This window comes from Cherax quadricarinatus, chromosome 51 (assembly GCF_038502225.1).
Source record: "Cherax quadricarinatus isolate ZL_2023a chromosome 51, ASM3850222v1, whole genome shotgun sequence".
NCBI classification, from domain to species: domain Eukaryota; kingdom Metazoa; phylum Arthropoda; class Malacostraca; order Decapoda; family Parastacidae; genus Cherax; species Cherax quadricarinatus.
In genome coordinates, this window is record NC_091342.1 from 1,098,280 (window position 1) to 1,118,357 (window position 20,078).

General features: G+C 42.9%; 1 protein-coding gene across 7 annotated transcripts in view; it reads right to left on the bottom strand.

Annotated features, from left to right (window-relative positions):
* LOC128694761 (uncharacterized) overlaps positions 1-20,078 on the bottom strand; it is a gene marked incomplete at its 3' end in the record, with an annotated part of 640,093 nt that overhangs the window by 105,717 nt on the left and 514,298 nt on the right. For all 7 annotated transcript variants that reach the window (XM_070095663.1, XM_070095662.1, XM_070095661.1 and 4 more), the window contains 3 exon segments: positions 530-665; positions 5,508-5,675; positions 10,456-10,572. In XM_070095663.1, the coding sequence (XP_069951764.1) occupies positions 530-665; positions 5,508-5,675; positions 10,456-10,572 (421 nt within the window).

Here is a 20,078-nt window from a genome sequence, read left to right on the forward strand (position 1 = left end):
CCTTCAAGACCTACTCCCGTCCCTACTCCTTCAAGACCTACTCCTGTCCCTGTTCCTTCAAGACCTACTCCCGTCCCTGTTCCTTCAAGACCTACTCCCGTCCCTGTTCCTTCAAGACCTACTCCCGTCCCTGTTCCTTCAAGACCTACTCCCGTCCCTGTTCCTTCAAGACCTACTCCCGTCCCTGTTCCTTCAAGACCTACTCCCGTCCCTGTTCCTTCAAGACCTACTCCTGTCCCTGCTCCTTCAGCTCCTACTCCCGTCCCTGCTCATTCAATTTCTATACCCGTCCCTGTTCCTTCAACTCCTACTCCTGTCCCTTCCACTCCTACTCCTATCCCTGTTCCTTCAACTCCTACTCCTGTCCCTGCTCCAACTCCTACTTTTGTCCCTGCTCCTTCAAGACCTACTCCTGTCCCTGCTCCTTCCACTCCTACTCCTATCCCTGCTCCTTCAACATCTACTCCTGTCCCTGCTCTAACACCTGCTACTACGCAGGCTCATGCACACCTCAGAGCAGCAGCCTCACCTGTCCTGGGCTGTACAGGTGATTCCACTGAAGCTGCAGACGTTGACGAACTCCATATAATTCTTGAGACACGAAGCCCTGCTGGTGCACATCTCCTTGGCATCATTGCAGCTGGGCATCATAGCAATATCATCCTCTGTTTAAAGAATGAAAGAAAACGTGTTGGGTGTTGACGCGGGACTTGAGTGTTAGAGAGAGGCAAATTGAAAGTGTTTCTTTGCGATAACTTTTTCGCATTTTGTAGAGGTTTATCAGGTGATGTTTCGCTCTGTGAAGAGCTTATAAGGTGAGGGCGAAATGTGAATTGGTAAATGCCGACGGCATTTAAATTTTCCATTAAAAAAACCGCTGAGAGATAACAAGAACACGTTAAAAATGTTAATGTGTAGCCAGAGTAAGAGAAGAAATTGATACATTTGACTAGAATATTTAAATTTTGTGTTAACATTTTAATGTTTGCTGGAAAGTTTAATGTTTATGGATTAATATAAAAAGATTATGTTCAAATGTTTACTTTATGGAATATAATATTGATCTTAGAGCTCGGTATATATATATATATATATATATATATATATATATATATATATATATATATATATATATATATATATATATAATGAAAGTTCTGCCTTCAGCATTTTCTCATTTTATTCATCTTCCTATACGTCCTATACGTGGCCCGGTGGCCTGGTGGCTAAAGCTCCCGCTTCACACACGGAGGGCCCGGGTTCGATTCCCGGCGGGTGGAAATTCCGATACGTTTCCTTACACCTATTGTCCTGTTCACCTAGCAGCAAATAGGTACCTGGGTGTTAGTCGACTGGTGTGGGTCGCATCCTGGGGGACAAGATTAAGGACCCCAATGGAAATAAGTTAGACAGTCCTCGATGACGCACTGACTTTCTTGGGTTATCCTGGGTGGCTAACCCTCCGGGGTTAAAAATCCGAACGAAATCTTATCTTATCTTATCTTATCTTTCATTTTTTTCCCCTTAGTACGTGCTTTGTCAGAATCTTCCTATTCCTTCTCTTCGCTCTCTTTCTCCCATCTCAATCTTCCTCATCTTCAGGATAGTAATTATTCATCATATTTCTCATCACCTTCCTATTCACACCTTTTCTTCATTATCTTTAGTGTCCTCGTCTTCTTTTTTACTTTTTTTCTTAGTTATATCCCCTCTTCTTCCTCCTCCTCTGTTCATTTTGGTGTCAATTATTCGTTGTTGGCTTCCGTTTATCTTGGCTTCCCTCGTTATCCTCTCTCTCTCACACCCTTCAATTATCTCGTTACCTCCGTTTTTCGCATATTATTACCTTCCTTCCCTGTCCCACTCTCCTTCCTCTCTCCTTCCGTTGTTCTTTGCCCTATTCATTCACTCTTGTTATTCTCACTTGTATTAATTCTCACATTTATCAGTTTCTGGCATTTATCCTGGATTCTGATGCTGCTCTCTGTATTGTCCTATATATGTGTTATTTGTTCTCTCTCTTCCATGCTTTCATTTATTTTACGATTGTTTTGGTGAACGTTTATTCGCAGATTTTTCCTCTTCTCCCACTTCTCTGTCCTTCCTCTTGTTTTCCCCTTTTATCAAACACATTGTATCCCGTTCACACTTTCTTTTAGTCTGTGCCTGTATGCCTCTCTCTCTCTCTCTCTCTCTCTCTCTCTCTCTCTCTCTCTCTCTCTCTCTCTCTCTCTCTCTCTCTCTCTCTCTCTCTCTCTCTCTCTCTCTCTCTGTCTTCGAAACTTTAGGTTTAATAGGATTATCTATGATAGCTCCTACAAGTATTTTATAAGCTAAGAATTTGTTATCTTGTCTCAACTCATTTTAAAGTCCTGCACCAGAAATAACTTCATTGTGAATCTATTTTGTGTTTATCTGCAATTATTTTTAACGTTAATAACAATGTTATAACTGTGAGGAAGAGCTATCCTTTGTTCCCGAAACTGTTCATATTGAGGAAAGTTCTTAAAAGCTCGTCAGGATCGTCAATAGTGCGATATACTCAAGAAGCTTACAAAAAAATGCTGGTGGCTGCCCGTCTTGTGGTATTAAAGCCGATTTCTGGCTATCCAATAAATTATGGCAAGGTGGGAAACATTGAGAACAATACCTCTCTGCTTAAAAAAAAAAAAAGATATAGGCTAGTATCTCTTCTGTGTTCAAGGATTTTCTCTGGAGAAGAGTCGCGGATAAAACTGAGGATAGATCATGTATGGTGTATGAGTAACTTGTGGCTTGTATATCGTCTCACCTAAATCTGGACCCAAATATTGTGAAGGCTGCTGCTCACAGACTTGTTTGCCTCTTAAGAAACGCTCAAAAACATCCGTACAAGAATTATTCAGAGTATGGCTGTTAGGGTTACAGGCCGGGCCGCCGGGGCGTTGATTCCCGAAACTCTGTCCAGGTAAACCCTTTCTAGGTAAACTCTCTCCAGGTAAACCGTTTCTAGGTAAACTCTCTCCAGGTAAACCCTTTCTAGGTAAACTCTCTCCAGGTAAACCCTTTCTAGGTAAACTCTCTCCAGGTAAACCCTTTCTAGGTAAACTCTCTCCAGGTAAACCCTTTCTAGGTAAACTCTCTCCAGGTAAACCCTTTCTAGGTAAACTCTCTCCAAGTAAACCCTTCCTAGGTAAACTCTGTCCAGGTAAACCCTTTCTAGGTAAACTCTCTCCAGGTAAACCGTTTCTAGGTAAACTCTCTCCAGGTAAACCCTTTCTAGGTAAACTCTCTCCAAGTAAACCCTTTCTAGGTAAACTCTCTCCAGGTAAACCCTTTCTAGGTAAACTCTCTCCAAGTAAACCCTTTCTAGGTAAACTCTGTCCAGGTAAACCCTTTCTAGGTAAACTCTCTCCAGGTAAACCGTTTCTAGGTAAACTCTCTCCAGGTAGGGACTTAATATGAAGTAATCATTATTTTTCCCAACACGTCCAGTGTGGTGAAGGTTGTTAGGTAAGACACATATGCAACAGTTAGACAACTTTATTCCGAAACGTTTCGCCTACACAGTAGGCTTCTTCAGTCGAATACAGAAAGTAGGCAGGAACAGTAGAGATGTGACTGATTACATCGTCTTCACATCTCTACTGTTCCTGCCTACTTTCTGTATTCGACTGAAGAAGCCTACTGTGTAGGCGAAACGTTTCGGAATAAAGTTGTCTAACTGTTGCATATGTGTCTTACCTAACAACCTGTCGGTATTGTATACCATTTTGATGTTCATCGTGGTGAAGGTTTTCCACGGTACTGTCTACGTCACAACTGTCGAAACAAGATCCTTTACATGTTCTTGGCTGACTTGCTAACAGAGGACATTACGTATTTCTCACTAGTAGAGCATCTTACATCTTTCTTACTAGTACAGCACACTAGTATTCATGAAATCAGAGTAATAAGAAAGACAGATTTCCACCCCAGACTACACAACTAGTCTCTAAGTTCCGAGACTATTCAGTCATGCTTCACACTGGTGCCAGTTCCACTGTGGAGTATACCCATCATTCCTCTCTTGTCTTTTCAGCAGCATGTGTAACCTGCCATGGTCTTACCGAGGTAGATATATAGCGTCTTGCTAGTGATTTATTTGCCTCGGGACAGTGAGATGCTGGCCTGTGACTTAACGCGCCTCTGAGGCAAACATTACCTGATTCCAAGCGCCCACTACAGTGACTTTGTTATACACTGGCTGGGCTGTGATACACACAGGTGTCAGGGTGTGATACACACAGGTGTCAGGGTGTGATACACACAGGCTTCAAGGTGTGATACACACAGGTGTCAGGGCGTGATACACACAGGTGTCAGGATGTGATACACACAAGTGTCAGGATGTGATACACACAGGTGTCACGGTGTGATACACACAGGTGTCAAGGTGTGATACACACAGGTGTCAGGGTGTGATACACACAGGTGTCAGGGTGTGATACACACAGGCTTCAAGGTGTGATACACACAGGTGTCAGGGCGTGATACACACAGGTGTCAGGATGTGATACACACAAGTGTCAGGATGTGATACACACAGGTGTCACGGTGTGATACACACAGGTGTCAAGGTGTGATACACACAGGTGTCAGGGTGTGATACACACAGGTGTCAAGGTGTGATACACACAGGTGTCAGGGTGTGATACACACAGGTGTCAGGGTGTGATACACACAGGTGTCAGGGTGTGATACACACAGGTGTCAGGGTGTGATACACACAGGTGTCAGGGTGTGATACACACAGGTGTCAGGGTGTGATACACACAGGTGTCAGGGTGTGATACACACAGGTGTCAGGGTGTGATACACACAGGTGTCAGGGTGTGATACACACAGGTGTCAGGGTGTGATACACACAGGTGTCAGGGTGTGATACACACAGGTGTGCATCATTAACATATATTCCCTAACAACTTAACCCTCCAATAAATATAACAAAGGTTTATCGATTAAAATATTATGTAACTATGTTAATATTAACCAAAAAAATTTCCTAACCTACTTGTCAACAAGAACGATTTATCGTAAAAAATAACAAAATAATATCCGTAGTATATATAAAAAAATAGAAATAACCTTAAACTATATAAGCAGTTTAACAAGGTCAAGTTGAACTTGTAGTAAATCACAAACTCTGTTTCCAGAGTCAATTATGTAAATGAACTTCGAAAAAAGTGGTGAAAACGAACTTAATTTTCAGCTGAGTGCCAGGCACTGTGTCAGGATTTTTTTGGGTACAAACCATGTTAGTATAAAGAATAAAAAAAAAGGCACAAAATTGCTATCTGAACAATGGACAAATGACTTGTTGATGGTACAAGTCGGACCGAAATGTTGTCGTAAGTTCCATTATTCAATGTGCTGGTTAGTTGTGCCTTGGTTTATATACATACACCAAAAACTAGTATTACACATGTGTCTCTTATCCCTCTTAGGGTATCGCAGACATGCACAGTGCTAAACCCGTATGGGCTCACCTGGGGTGTCAGCCAGGGAACACGGGTGGTTGAAGATGGTCTCTCTGAAGGTGTAACAGCTGAAGTCGATGTGAGGTTCAGCACACGAGCATGATGTCAGGTAGTCGAAAGTGCCCAGAGTTCTCAGCAGCAGTTTGCACTTGCCTGGGGTGACAGTAGCACACGCCACTGTCCAGGGGGAGAGACGAACGTTGGTTTATACAAGTATGTGCCTACAGCTCTGGGTAAAGGACTTGGGAGTGGATGTGCGAGGATATAATATGCGTGGGAATCGTAATGACACGATTGCTGGTCTAGTGGCTAACGCGACGGGCTGGAGTTTTGAGACTATGACCGCGGGTTCAATCCCGGCCTGGGGTATGGTTTGGTATGCGTGGGAAGCTAGAAAATTATGCAGCACTCTGTAATATATGGAAAAGTAGTAAATACATTACCCCCAACTCCCACACACCCAATGAATAAAAGAATACAATAAAAGAACCGGTAATAAGAATGAAAAGAAAGGCTCACAATAAACAAGAACGTTTATGGGGTGTTCTCAGTGGTATCATGGGTAAGACAGAGTCAAAGAGAAAGGTTATATCAACACACCATAGATACAACTGGGGAAGAAGTGAACGGATTTTTGAGTGAGCTGGATACATCCAAGGAATAGCTTCTACGACAGAACGTAAATATATCTATTTAAACCTCTGCAGAAAATCAACAAGCAGACCAGAGGCCTAGTTTCTCCCTACGAGCCCCGTGAGGGCGGGGACTGTGGCTAGGCCTGGGGACAGTTGGTCCCAAAGATGAGGGGGTACTTGTACCTCCTCCCATGGGAGACTTAGGTCTCGAGATACTCCCCAGACAGGGAGCCAAGGCAGGGTCACCACTATTGGAAAAGTAAATGGATATGGACAGTTGCTAGAGATCCGGAAGACGGAGAATGCAGTTCTCGTATTTAAGAAAGGAGACAGACGGGGCGCGTTAAACTAAAAGAATTAAAATTTTTATCATCTTTCAAAATTCATAGTCTACACTAGCTGGAGGAAGAGTGCACATATATACATTCAGTTGGTGCACTTTATAAGAGATTACAGGATACGTGTGACATTCATCTTCAACGAGTCTCAACCCGGTTGAAGAGATTGTCCCCTGATACATCGTTCTGCCCATCACCAACGTGGCAACTAACATGACCAACCTATTTGACAATGAAGTTAAAATAGCCTCTGCTCGACATCCATTAAGCACCTAGCGCAGAAGTATTTATAATACCACGTAGTGACTACGAGAAGAAAAACTTAGGAGGGATGTACTCAAGCGCAGCTGCAACAGTGACGACAGTAGAATCTCTGTCTAATACAAAGTCATGCAAGGACACCTTATGAAGTGGAATGAAGTTGATCATTCTTGATTATGACTCATGCAGACGAAAATGCATAAAAATTGCCTTAAATGCTGCCATCATATCAGAAAAGAAATCCGTCAGTTTCGCTATATTCAAAACTTTGTCAAAAAGTCTGATCAGACTGGAGAAGAACGCCACTTGAGACTAACTTACTATTCATAACCTGGATATTACCTTCTCCACCCTCCAGCTTCATATCACTTGCCTCCTGTCATCATGTTTACTCCTTTCTTGATCATCTCTACTGAGACTACAGAAGCCACTCGTGGCGAAGCAAGAACGACGCAAGTAAACTCCCTGACAACTCAAAAGCAGGTCGAGCAACATACTCTGCAGGGGAAACCATAGAACTTCGAGATGACCTGGACAACCTCATGTGGTCGGAAAAGAGGCTGATGGAGTTCAGTAGAGGAACGTGGGAAATTGCTATAATTATCAACAAAAATAACCCTAACACTTAAAACCTAAATGCAAAACTTGATTATACAGAATTTGAAAAATACTCAGGAGTTATGGTCAGCAGTAATCTGAAGCCAAGACACCAGTACCTAAACTTTAATGTTAATACTTAAACTGCTTGAATTTATATCAAGAAGCATAAGCAACAGAAGTACACAGGTTATTCTACTGTTTTATATATCATTAGTAAGGCCTCACAAGCATTATGTAGCACAGTTCTGTGTCTACTTGCTACAGAAAGGTATAATTACATTGGAGAACAGGTCATAATGAACCCATTATATAGGGAATCTTTCCTACGAAGACTGACAGAGACCTGGAGTTTTAAGATTCACTTGCCATGAGTTCTAACCCCATCCGTACTGTGGTTTGTTTACAAGTCGAAGACAGCAATAAATAAAATATTTAAATACGGTACTGAGATTAATCAGGAAAAAGACTAAACAGTGAATTTAAGTTGGATTAATTCAGATTTCAAAAGGATACAGGAAAAAAAAATACTTTAGCCAAAGAGTTTTTGATGAGCGGAACAATCAATTTTAGGTTAGTTATGTCTCCTGCTATGTTACACAGAACACCAACGTGCTCTGACCACCCACACCTAAAATTTCTAACCAGCTAGGGGTGAAAGCAAAGGAAAGGAGATGAGGGATAGAGGCTAGGGCCGGAGCTGGAACTGAGACTAGCCCACGGACGCTGGTGCCTGATTCTGGGATCAGGGTCTACGGATTTACGCTGCGGGCTGATGACTTGAGGGCCGAAGCCCGGGGGCTCAGGCAAGGGCTGGCAATCTGCACGATTTGTGTTGATGTGAATGAGAGAGTCGTTTAATATTTAACCAGTGTCTTCCTGTGTTTTAGCTGGGTTAAGTGCAACAGGATGGGGGAGGTAGGGAGGGCGGCACAGAGGGAGGAAGGCACAGAGGAAGGGAGAGAGGCGGGCATAGAGAGGGCGAGAGGCACAGAGGTACAAATGAATGGGGAGAGTCATAGAGAGGTGGGAGGGAGGCATAGAGAGAGGCACAGAGGGAGGGAAGGAGGTACAGAAGGACTGAAAGCTACTGAAAATGAGAAATACAGAAATACTCACTGACACAGAAACAATCCTTAATCAACAAAGTGATATTAACAATTAAAGAATGAACAAAAGTAGAACGAATAAAGAAAAGCTGACAGAAGAAAACACAGACATGAACATAAATACATCAGTCACATCTACAATAATACAAACAAGAAAAAAAAGACTAAGATGATCTGATCCGAGTCACAAAGGAGCTCAGACTGAATCAAAAACAAAAGTCAGTCAGAAAGTGTTCTCAAAGTGCAAAGCACACAGAAACACAGACAAGCGGAGCTGTGAACGGGAGGAAGAAGTGGAACATAGAGAGAGGAACGAAAGGAAGGGAAAGAGGGACGAAAAGTAAGTGGGAAAGGGTATGACGTAAGAAGAGAGGGCGAGGAAGGAGCAAACCAAGAATTTTTTTAACAAAATTGGATACATCAACAGTGTGCTGCTACTCAGTTCTAGACGATAGTTAGCAGTGGGAACAGAAGGCGAACTATATAGCTGTTTCCTTGTTATATTCCATCACGCAAGATGGAGCTCAAACAAGGTGCTGAAATCTGTCAGCCTGATATGGGAGACCTCAGTAATGAGGATATCCTCAAGTATTCCAGCAAAAGGGTTCAACTACGGCAGCTTCAAAGGTTTCCTTCCAGCAGTACTGGAGTTACTGTCACTTAGGAAATACCATCTCTCAGGACCTGCCCACATACAGGGGAAATAGATTTTTTGCGAAGATATCTCCATCCTAGAGCTGGAGAAATTATAGATGGGAAATAGGAGAGAGTAGGGGAGAGGAATTTGGATAACAACGTCTAAATACAGGAAGAGGAAGAGAAAGAGGAAAAGAGAAGGGTGGAGAGACGACTGGAGAAAGGGTGAAAGGACAGAGATGAACAGAGGGACAAAATGCTTCGACTGAAAACTCACCGAGGTTTCTGGTCAAATTAGAAAGAGTGAAGCCTCGGACACAGCGTTATATGTACACCAGCCACTGACACCTGAAACACTCTGAGCAGTCTAGGACTCACAGGAAGCTAGTGTCCAGTGGTGACGTGTCTCAGTGATGGGGAGAGAGAGAGAGAGAGAGAGAGACAGAGAGAGAGAGAGAGAGAGAGAGAGAGAGAGAGAGAGAGAGAGAGAGAGAGAGAGAGAGAGAGAGAGAGAGAGAGAGAGAGAGAGAGAGAGAGAGGGAAAGATACAGAAAATGTTGGATTGTGAGGAAGAGAGAGAGGGAGGGGTGAGAGGAAGTGGTGGGAGAGGCGAAGCGACGGAATGGGAGAGACGACGATGACGTTGAGGAGAAAAGAAACGAGACTAACGGAGAAGAGACAAAGAAACTAAGAGGAAAAAAAAGAGAAAAGTAATAAAAGAAATAGTTTAACTGGTAAGCAGAGTGCCGACAAATATAGGCAACACGTGGACACTAAGAGAAGATCAGTCCTTCATTAGGGCGAAATTACGCTCTTCTTTCGTTGCTTAAACAAATGCCGAGTATCATTATGTTACCAACACTGACATACATTAAATTTTTTTCCCAATACTATAATACCGAGTGTAAACTAAGAGATCCAAAGTGGCACTGGCCTCATCCATTTCACGACCCTAGCTGTGGTTGAGTGCCAGACATTATGGCTTCCCCGTACTCTAAAACAACGGGAGGTCATAGTTTCAGAGAGTACAGGCAGCCATCATGTCTGCCTTTCTAGACCACAGCCTGAACCATAAAACAAACGCGGTCACTGTTGCACTCTACCACACCACTCATTCCTTCGCCGTGTGTCATACTTAACCTCCATAAAACATTACCAGAAAAAGTGTTATCTCAACACATTATTAGGAAGGATTTAGGCAAGAGTAGAGGCACAGGGATAGCGAAATACGGAAGAGGGAAAGAGGTGGGATTGGGAGATAATGAAGTGGTAAAGACAGAGAATGGCAGGTAACGAGAGAGAGAGAGAGAGAGAGAGAGAGAGAGAGAGAGAGAGAGAGAGAGAGAGAATGAACCCTCCATCCCCTTGAGTTTTGACTTACCCAGTTCAGGTCCGCAGATCTTGTGTAACATAATGAGCACGTCCCTACAACCTGGGTCATTGTGGCACTGCTGTCTCGCCTCTATGCAGTTGATGATGCCACTCGCTCCGTGGCTCACTGTAAAAGACAGAAAAGAACACTTAGAAGGTGGCTCTATTAAAGGCACTCTAAAGACATTCTTGGGTTACATTTAACATCTAGAAGAATAAATGAGAATGTTGTAACTGGAACATTCTGCAACTAACCAGTGCATTACTAAAAATGAACCAGACGACGTTTCGGTCATTCTTAGACCATTACAATTCCTAGGCTCTATAATGGGTTAAAACGAACAATGGTAATGGTTCAGATTATACCAGAAACAAGTAGCTGCAGACCAGCTTTGAATATCTGACCTAAGTGCTCAGTTGTTTAAAGTGTTAACTAATGGCCCTTAATGGCACTGTTTGTGGGTGTCAGGATTTATTGACAATTAGGTGTATCTAAACAACTTTAGTTAATGACTATGAAAGGCACCGTTATATCTTCATAGATACCGTATGCATATGACTTTTGTAATGCTCAAAGATATACGTACTTCGTGTTTCATATATATATATATATATATATATATATATATATATATATATATATTTATATATATGTATAATATATATATGTATGTAATATATATAATATATGTAATGTATATAATATATATATAATATATATATATTATTATATACATATATATATATATATATATATATATAATGTATATATATATATAATGTATATATATATATATATATATATATATATATATATATATATATATATATATATATATATATATATATATATATATATATATATATATATGACTGTTCCTTTATAATGTGGGAAATCACGAAAGATTTGGAATTTCATTATTTTCATTGGGGTTGTTTAACATACATATACACATATATTCGCGATTTATTCATTTGGACAAACATTTATTTTTTTTACTTAACATAAAAACTGTAAGGAATTCTATTAATATATTTATCATATATTTATTATGCACTTTTCGAGAGTACAGTTAAATACTATCAGCTCCAGGTGGGTGATTATCTATCAAGAATATTCCCTAGAGCAGAGACTAAAGTAAACTCGCATTATATTCAGATAGATATATATGCTAGTTGCATATATCGTGTCTACTATTGTATAATCTTGATAATATCCCTCATCAACATTCAACACATTGTTGCAAATTAAGCATGCAAACGAGGGAAGAGACGAGCAGGAGAGGGTTCCACAATGTTCTGAATACACACCACAACAAGGGCCACGCAGAACACAAGGGTGATAATAAGATCACTGAGGCATAGCTAAATACTGCTGGAGGTGAGCTTCAGTGCTCACGGGACTCCTCCTTAATGGTTCTTGTTCCAGCAGCGGTTAATGCAATTTTCTGGTTAAAGATGCCGAGTAATGCAGAGACACGATCTTAACGAACCCCCCAAGGCAGCTTTCTTCAAGATTAAACGCCACTAACTTCCTTGTTCGCACCTTCCACCTCAGCTTCACAAGGTGTGTTGAAGCTTCGAACTCCTCCTTACTGGACTCTGAAGCAACTGCGAAAGAATCTCAGGTATTCTAGTTGGCTTCTGAAGCTTTGACGTACGTCCACACACACACATATATATTTGGACGTACACAAGTCGTATTTAGGTTACATCAAATATATTATGTAAATGTATTCTGTGTCAAATTTTTACTTTGCACCTAAATTAGCAAAGTAACTAAATTTGCATAGATAAACGTGAAATACAAATTGCTTATATAAATACGTTTTTAATATTTTTGTTTTCCTTTGCGATATAGGAAGGGCAGGAATGGAGTAGTGGGTCAAAGGAAGGAAAAAAAGGGAGGAGAAAATGGTAATCTTATGGTAATCCTCGTTTAGCAAAAGATGTTAAAATTATTGAACTCCACACAAAATGGTGCTCCCAGACAGGAAGTCATCAGCTAGTAACACTTTGAAACGTTAATCTTAAAGATATATTATTCCGCTTCACTGAGCTTCAACGAACGTTTTGCCCAGATATAGAAACGTTGACCCCCTGAGGCAACCTTCTATTATACACAAGGTGTCAAGCCGGGAATCTAGACTTGGCTTCTCTGTACGAAAAAACAATCCAGACGACACCAGAAGGCACTCAAGCAGAAAGCCGCAAAGTAAAGCGGATTCTTAATATCTTGAAAAACTTTGGAGGAAACTTTTCCAGAGCCGATAAACTCGCGAAGGCCTGAAAAGAAAGGTCATTTTTAGTGGCGTAAGAGGATTAGGTCTGATCTTGTTGGACACACCGAGATATCTGACGCTTTATCTCAGATGAGAGATGCTGCTGGGGGTAGGAGGAGGCAAAGAAGGAAGAGGGTGGTGGGGAGAAGACGAAGGAAGGAGTGGTGGGGAGTAGACTAGGAGAGAAGAGAGGGAGGTGGGAAGGAGGTGAAGGAAGGCGACCGGAGTGGCGCTGATGAAGACATCCTTAAGCTTAATTAACCCAGGAGGGTTACAAATCAAGGATAAGCCAACAAAGCCACTTGTGATCCTTTCCCAGGATGCGACTCGCATCGGTCTACCTATTTACTACAAGGTGAGTAGGGGGAAATAGGTGCAAAGAAACTGGTCTATACATCTCGCCTTGCTTGGGAATCGATCCCGGGTACTTTTGGTTACAAGACACATGCTCTGTCTCTAAGCTACACGTCTTCCTATAAACGATCACGATAGATGTAAAATAACGATATTCAGAGATGGCTGCGAGGGGTCGGCAGTAGCCGGAGTCTGGCACTAACTGGGAAAGCTTTTCTCTGATATATTTGACAAATTCCCCAGAGTTTCCTCAGCGTCTCATCAATGATAATAAGACAGGGCTATTATCCTACCTCAGCATATTTCACAGCAGAGGTAAACATGTAGCTTATTACTACCTTTTTTTCCTTCCCTTCTACCCAGGATGCTGCGCACAGCACTCAGTTAACATTCTCGTTATACCTATTTACTGCTAGGCGAGCTTTGGTTGGTATAAGGAGACTGAAAATCTCTGCCATTCCTCGCCACTTAACCTGCAACTCTTCCTTAGGTGGTTCTGTGCCTCTCACCCTTGGGAAGGAAACTTTCTGGCGTGGATGACCTCTTCCCATCAGAGGTAAGATGAGGTTGCAGCTCTCTGCATGCTGTACAAACCCGTATACCTCTGCTTCTTGCCCTTCCTGTACATGTCGCTGCTTCATCCTGTCTGCACAACCATGCATATTGTTGTTTTTTTGCTTTTTACACTCTCTGTTTCTGTCGTTGCCCCCTGCTAGCTGTACAAGCCCGAGTACTTCTACCTCTAGCACCAACCTCTCCTGCTGTAGCTCCTTGGCTTGCTATACAAGCACGCTCAGGCTTCTTGCTCCACCTGTGCCTGTCGTAGCTACCTGCTTGTTGTACAACCACGCAGGCTCCTGCCTCTCGTACCAGCTGCCTCGGGTGTTGCCTCTGGCTATATTTACCAGGCAAATATGTGTTCTAGCTATCACACGTTTTTGAAGGCATCTCGAAAATCGTCAGTGATATAATCTGAGGTCACATTGAGGAAATACTTCACGATCCAAGGGAGTGAGAGAGAGAGAGAGAGAGAGAGAGAGAGAGAGAGAGAGAGAGAGAGAGAGAGAGAGAGAGAGAGAGAGAGAGAGAGAGAGAGAGAGACAGAGACAGAGACAGAGGCACTCAGCCTGCGCCTAAGTTATTAACACTTTAGGCCGAGTAAGTGCCACATAACTGGGGTCCGAAGACCACACTAGCCAGGTTACCCAGGCTGAGTGGCACACGCCTCTCGATCCCCGCCTTTACAAGCCCCAGCTGAGTGGGAATCCCCTCTGTACCACCTACACGTTGAATGGGAGTGTCTACCTACCTACCTCCCTGCTTTCCCCCCCTCTCAAGTTGAGTGGGAATGCCCTCTCATTCCCCCCAAGCTGAGTGGGAATGCTCTCTTTCCCATCCACACAGGTTCAACGAGATTAAAACAGCTTTTGTGTGCGGCCACAAGGTTGATGGATGTTCGTCTCTGTGCCACCACCAGACTGAACACTCAGTCACACACTAAGACTGAAGTACGTTCGCTTCTTATAGTGTGAGTAGTGCGCTACTTATAGCAGGAGGCTGGAGAGAACTTTAAGTTTGTATACACTATGTCTCTCAGTGTATATACAATGAGAGGTGTATGTCTCTCAGTGTGTATATATACACTGGGAGTTTAATTACTATCTTATAAGCTATTCTTGACTACTGGTGAACAGATTACATGTAGCCTTATTACCCCTCGTGTAGCAGACAGACTTCAAACCCCACTAAACACGCAACAACCAGCAGAACTTCCATCCTCAACTAGTGGAAGCAGTTAACGGACGGAGGTTCGAGCTTCCATCGTGTGATGCGTTTAACCCACACGGGTTAAACGCGTCACACGATGCAAGTGTATATATCCTAATCTAACCACACGAACACAATAAAACTGCATTTCGGTCTCACTTTAATGCCCTCTTCAGAGCTATGATGTTGAAATATTCAGTACTCCTTGTGTTTTCCTTTTATTGTCTCCCATGTTTATCTGTGTCACTGTTCGGTGTTTGTCACACTTGTGTGTTTATCTCCTGACGTAAATTTTTATTTTTGATCCCAGATATGTTTCCAAAATTCTTCCATGAAATGCGTCCAGGATTTGAGAGCTACCTTAATAAAGAGGTTGAAGGACCGAAAATCAGTGCTAAGAGCTTTTATCATACTTCATCTTATTTACAGCTAAGATCCATTATCCTTCCTCAGCTCCTTTACGAGTTAAGAGCTCTTGTCATTCCGCAGTTCCTCTACGAGCTAAGAGCTCTTGCCGTTCCGCAGCTCCTTTACGAGCTAAGAGCTATTATCATACTTCTTATTTACAATATAAAAGCTATTATACTTCGTCTGAATTACAAGTTAAGAGCTGTTGTCCTTCCTTAGCTCGTTACAAAGCACAGCAGAAAGGTATGTTACCATTTCTCAGGCTGCCATCCACCAGCTGGTATCTGATGGAGACCAGGAGAAACAGACGTAAGGAGACAATTATACGTCTCGCTCCTGCCCGGCAATCGAACCAGGGTCCTTTCTGTTGGGAATATAGCACTGTCGTTGAGCTAGAAACATTTCTAATTAAGACTAATGCCAAAAGTACAAAAGAGAGAGGATAATAATACTGATCCTTTGAAGGTTTATTATCACTAATTAAGTTGACTTTACCACGTGATTACTAGGAGGGAATGACCTTTAATGACCTTTAAAAGTCACTAGAACATATTTCTACCTTTGCTGGACACTTCCCTTGATGACTAAGTTACAGTGTTGACCTTGAGAAAAACATATACTATGCCGACTTAATTTACAATGCAAACTTGGTGCCTGGAGTTTACCTGGAGAGAGTTTCGGGGGTCAACGCCCCCGCGGCCCGGTCTGTGACCAGGCCTCCTGGTGGATCAGCCCCTGATCAACCAGGCTGTTGCTGCTGGCTGCACGCAAACCAACGTACGAGCCACAGCCCGGCTGATCAGGAACTGACTTTAGGTGCTTGTCCAGTGCCAGCTTGAAGACTGCCAGGGGTGCTCGGCCAGACCCGGAATTATTAATTTTAATCAAAAACATTCGTTTAGCGAACCTTCACGAACAGACACTTTACGAGATGCAAGATGACTCACGAAATCATAACACGATTGTAAACAAACCAGAGTACTGGTGGGGTTAGAACCCATGGCAAGGGAGTCGTAGAACTCCAGGCCAATGCGTAAACCAGTGGGCCAGATGGCTACAATAAAATTCATCCAACTTGGTATAATTACAAACAAGTGTAATTGTGGTCACAGTAGTGGCCCATGCTAACCTCTCTACTGTGTATAAATGTACCTAGTTAAATGAATCTTATTGTAGCCAGCTTGCTCAGTGGCTTACGCGCCATGGGTTCTAACCCCACCCGCACCGTGGTTTGAGATGCAAGATATAGGGACAAATATCATTTGGAAAATAATTTCTTTCCGTGTAGGGCTCTATCAAATCATGCTCAGCTCTGTTCAGAGCTCTGCCATGTCTCACTCTGTAGAGCTTTGACAAAGCTGTACCCCGAGCTTCACTATTTTGTCCTCCAGACACGGTATAATAACTCCCCCCCACCCCACCCCCCCAAAAAAATTAGCATAAATACCCTAATAATCTTAAATTGAAGGTGGGTAAATCTAGAAAGAAAAAAAAAAACCGATGAACTTTGAAAATGAACACCACACGAACATTAACTTCAGCCATAACACACTAGAATAACGTTAACATCTGTTGGGTCATAAGACGAGTCATATTAACAAAGTCAAGTTACATTTATAATCACAGAGATAATATAAATATAACAGACTGAAATATCAAATCCTCTCAACCCTTTCCTTTAAAGGCTAATCTATCCTTGACAATAATGACATTAGCGACCTTAAAGCATCTAGCCGAGTCGCACTATTTATAACAAACGTAATTAATATGCCAGGAATAACTCTGGCAATAAATGCAGTTGTTGAAATGACAATAATCTAAGATAATAAAAGAGGACACGGTAAAAAAAGTAACAAGTGTTAGCAGTGACAGTAACAGAAAGAGCAGTTGCAAGAGCAGTAGCAGTTGCAAGAGCAGTAGCAGTTGCAAGAACAGTAACAGTTGCAAGAGCAGTAGCAGTTGCAAGAGCAGTAGCAGTTGCAAGAGCAGTAGCAGTTGCAAGAGCAGTAGCAGTTGCAAGAGCAGTAGCAGTTGCAAGAGCAGTAGCAGTTGCAAGAACAGTAACAGTTGCAAGATCAGTAGCAGTTGCAAGAGCAGTAGCAGTTGCAAGAACAGTAACAGTTGCAAGATCAGTAGCAGTTGCAAGAGCAGTAGCAGTTGCAAGAACAGTAACAGTTGCAAGATCAGTAGCAGTTGCAAGAACAGTAGCAGTTGCAAGAGCAGTAGCAGTTGCAAGAGCAGTAGCAGTTGCAAGAGCAGTAGCAGTTGCAAGATCAGTAGCAGTTGCAAGAACAGTAGCAGTTGCAAGAACAGTAACAGTTGCAAGATCAGTAGCAGTTGCAAGAACAGTAGCAGTTGCAAGAGCAGTAGCAGTTGCAAGAGCAGTAGCAGTTGCAAGATCAGTAGCAGTTGCAAGAGCAGTAGCAGTTGCAAGATCAGTAGCAGTTGCAAGAGCAGTAGCAGTTGCAAGATCAGTAGCAGTTGCAAGATCAGTAGCAGTTGCAAGAACAGTAGCAGTTGCAAGAGCAAAGAACAGTAATGAGAGCGGTATCATCACCACTCTTGTCACAGGAACTGTACTACTGCTAGTTATGTAGTATATACTACCACCACTACTTCCACTACCACCATCACAACACCACTACTTCCACTACAACCATCACCACCATCACAACACCACTACCACCATCACAACACCACTATCACCATCACAACACCACTACCACCACCACTACTTCCACTACCACCATCACCACCATCACAACACTACTATCATTACCATCACACCCCCATCACCACCACCACAACACCACCATCATCACAACACCACCACCATAACACCATCATCACAACAACACCACCACCACAACAACGCCACCATCACAACACCACCACCATAACACCATCATCACAACACCACCATCATCACAACACCACCACCATAACACCATCATCACAACAACACCACCACCATCACAACACCACCATCACACCACCACCACCATAACACCATCATCACAACACCACCACCACCATCACAACACCACCACAACAGCACTATCACCACAACACCACCATCACAACACCACTACAACCACCATCACAACACCACCACCATCACAACACCACCACAACACCACTATCACCACAACACCACCATCACAACACCACCACAACACCACTATCACCACAACACCACTATCACCACAACACCACCACCATCACAACACCACCACAACACCACTATCACCACAACACCACCATCACAACACCACTACCATCATAAAGAACACACACACTGCCACATATTGCTCTTTGTAAAACTCGATCAAGTCATAACGTGATAAAACTCTACACCGTTGATGCAGTTGACAACTGTAACAAACGCTACAATCTCTACATTTATATCAGTAAAGCATTTATCAGACTGTTAAAGAAAGTGGCAGTATATGTCACTGGAGAAAACGCTCCCTCTTGGATGGAGGTATGGATAACTAATAGGAAATTCGCTTAAAATGGGGTAAAAATAATTGATACCCGTCACAAGTGGTGTTCCACAAGGATCAGTTTTGTGCCTCTTCTTGTTTATAATCTACATTAAATTGCCTTCGTGGAAAACCAGACGACTCTAGTTATTTCGCTGAAGTTACAAAACCAGGCGGGATAATAGATTTAGTGTGATGCTACTGAACTTTACGAAGTTTTTGACTAGCTAATGTCGTGATCCGGATAATGGCAGATGCAGTTCAGTGTGGAAAAGTTGAAAGTTCTAATTCCTTGGAAATGAAAGCAATCTTCGTAATTATAAACTAGATGAGGTAGAGTTTGATCATACGGAATGAGAAAAGGACTTAGGAGCTATGGTGAGTAGAGATCTTCGGCTAAGACAGCAGTGACTAAGTGTGCGAAATGAGGCTAACAGATTACCTGGATTTATATCAAGTGTAAGTAACAGGGGCCCAGAGGTTATAGTACGACTCTGCGTATCATTAGTAAGGCCTCGCTTAGATTATGCGGCTCACTTCTGGTCCAGGTTATGTTCTAGTTTGTGGCGGCAAATTTTTCAGGTTGTGAATCAGGGCCCCAAACACTACTCGGTGAGTGTGCACACACACACACACACACACTCACACACACACACACACACACACACACACACACACACACACACACACACACACACACACACACACACAGGAACAAGCACTTGTAAGCTGTAGTACACACGCAAACACACACATACACAGGATTTCACACCGTCCTGTGAACTGACCATCTGAACCTTGCTCCTCTCACCCCCTCTTCCTATCCTAGGTAGAGACCTATCTCTACCTTTCTCACTCTTTACCTATATCTCTCTCTCTACCTATCACTCTCTACCTATCTCTCTCTCTTCCCTCTCCCATCTCTCCCCTCTAACATCTCTTACCTCTAACACCTTCCCCCCTCTAACATCTCCCCCCTCTAACATCTCTCCCCTCCCATTATCTCTCCCCTCTCCCTTTCCCCATCTCACTCCTCTCCTCCCCTCCCTCTCCCCCTAGCCTCTCTCCCCTCTTGCTCTTCCATCTCCCCCCTCTTTCCCCCTTCTCCCCCTCTCTCCCCCTCTCTTTGCCTTCTCTTTCTCTCTCTCCCTCTCTCTCCCTCTCTCTCTCTCTCTCTCTCTCTCTCTCTCTCTCTTGCTCTCTCTCTTCCCCATTTTCCCTTCTAACTCTCCCCCTCTCCTACCCTTCCCTTCACTCTCCCTCCCCCTCTCTCTCTCACTTTCCCTCCCTCTCTCCCTCTCTCTCCCTCTCTCCCTCTCTCTCTCTTGCTCTCTCTC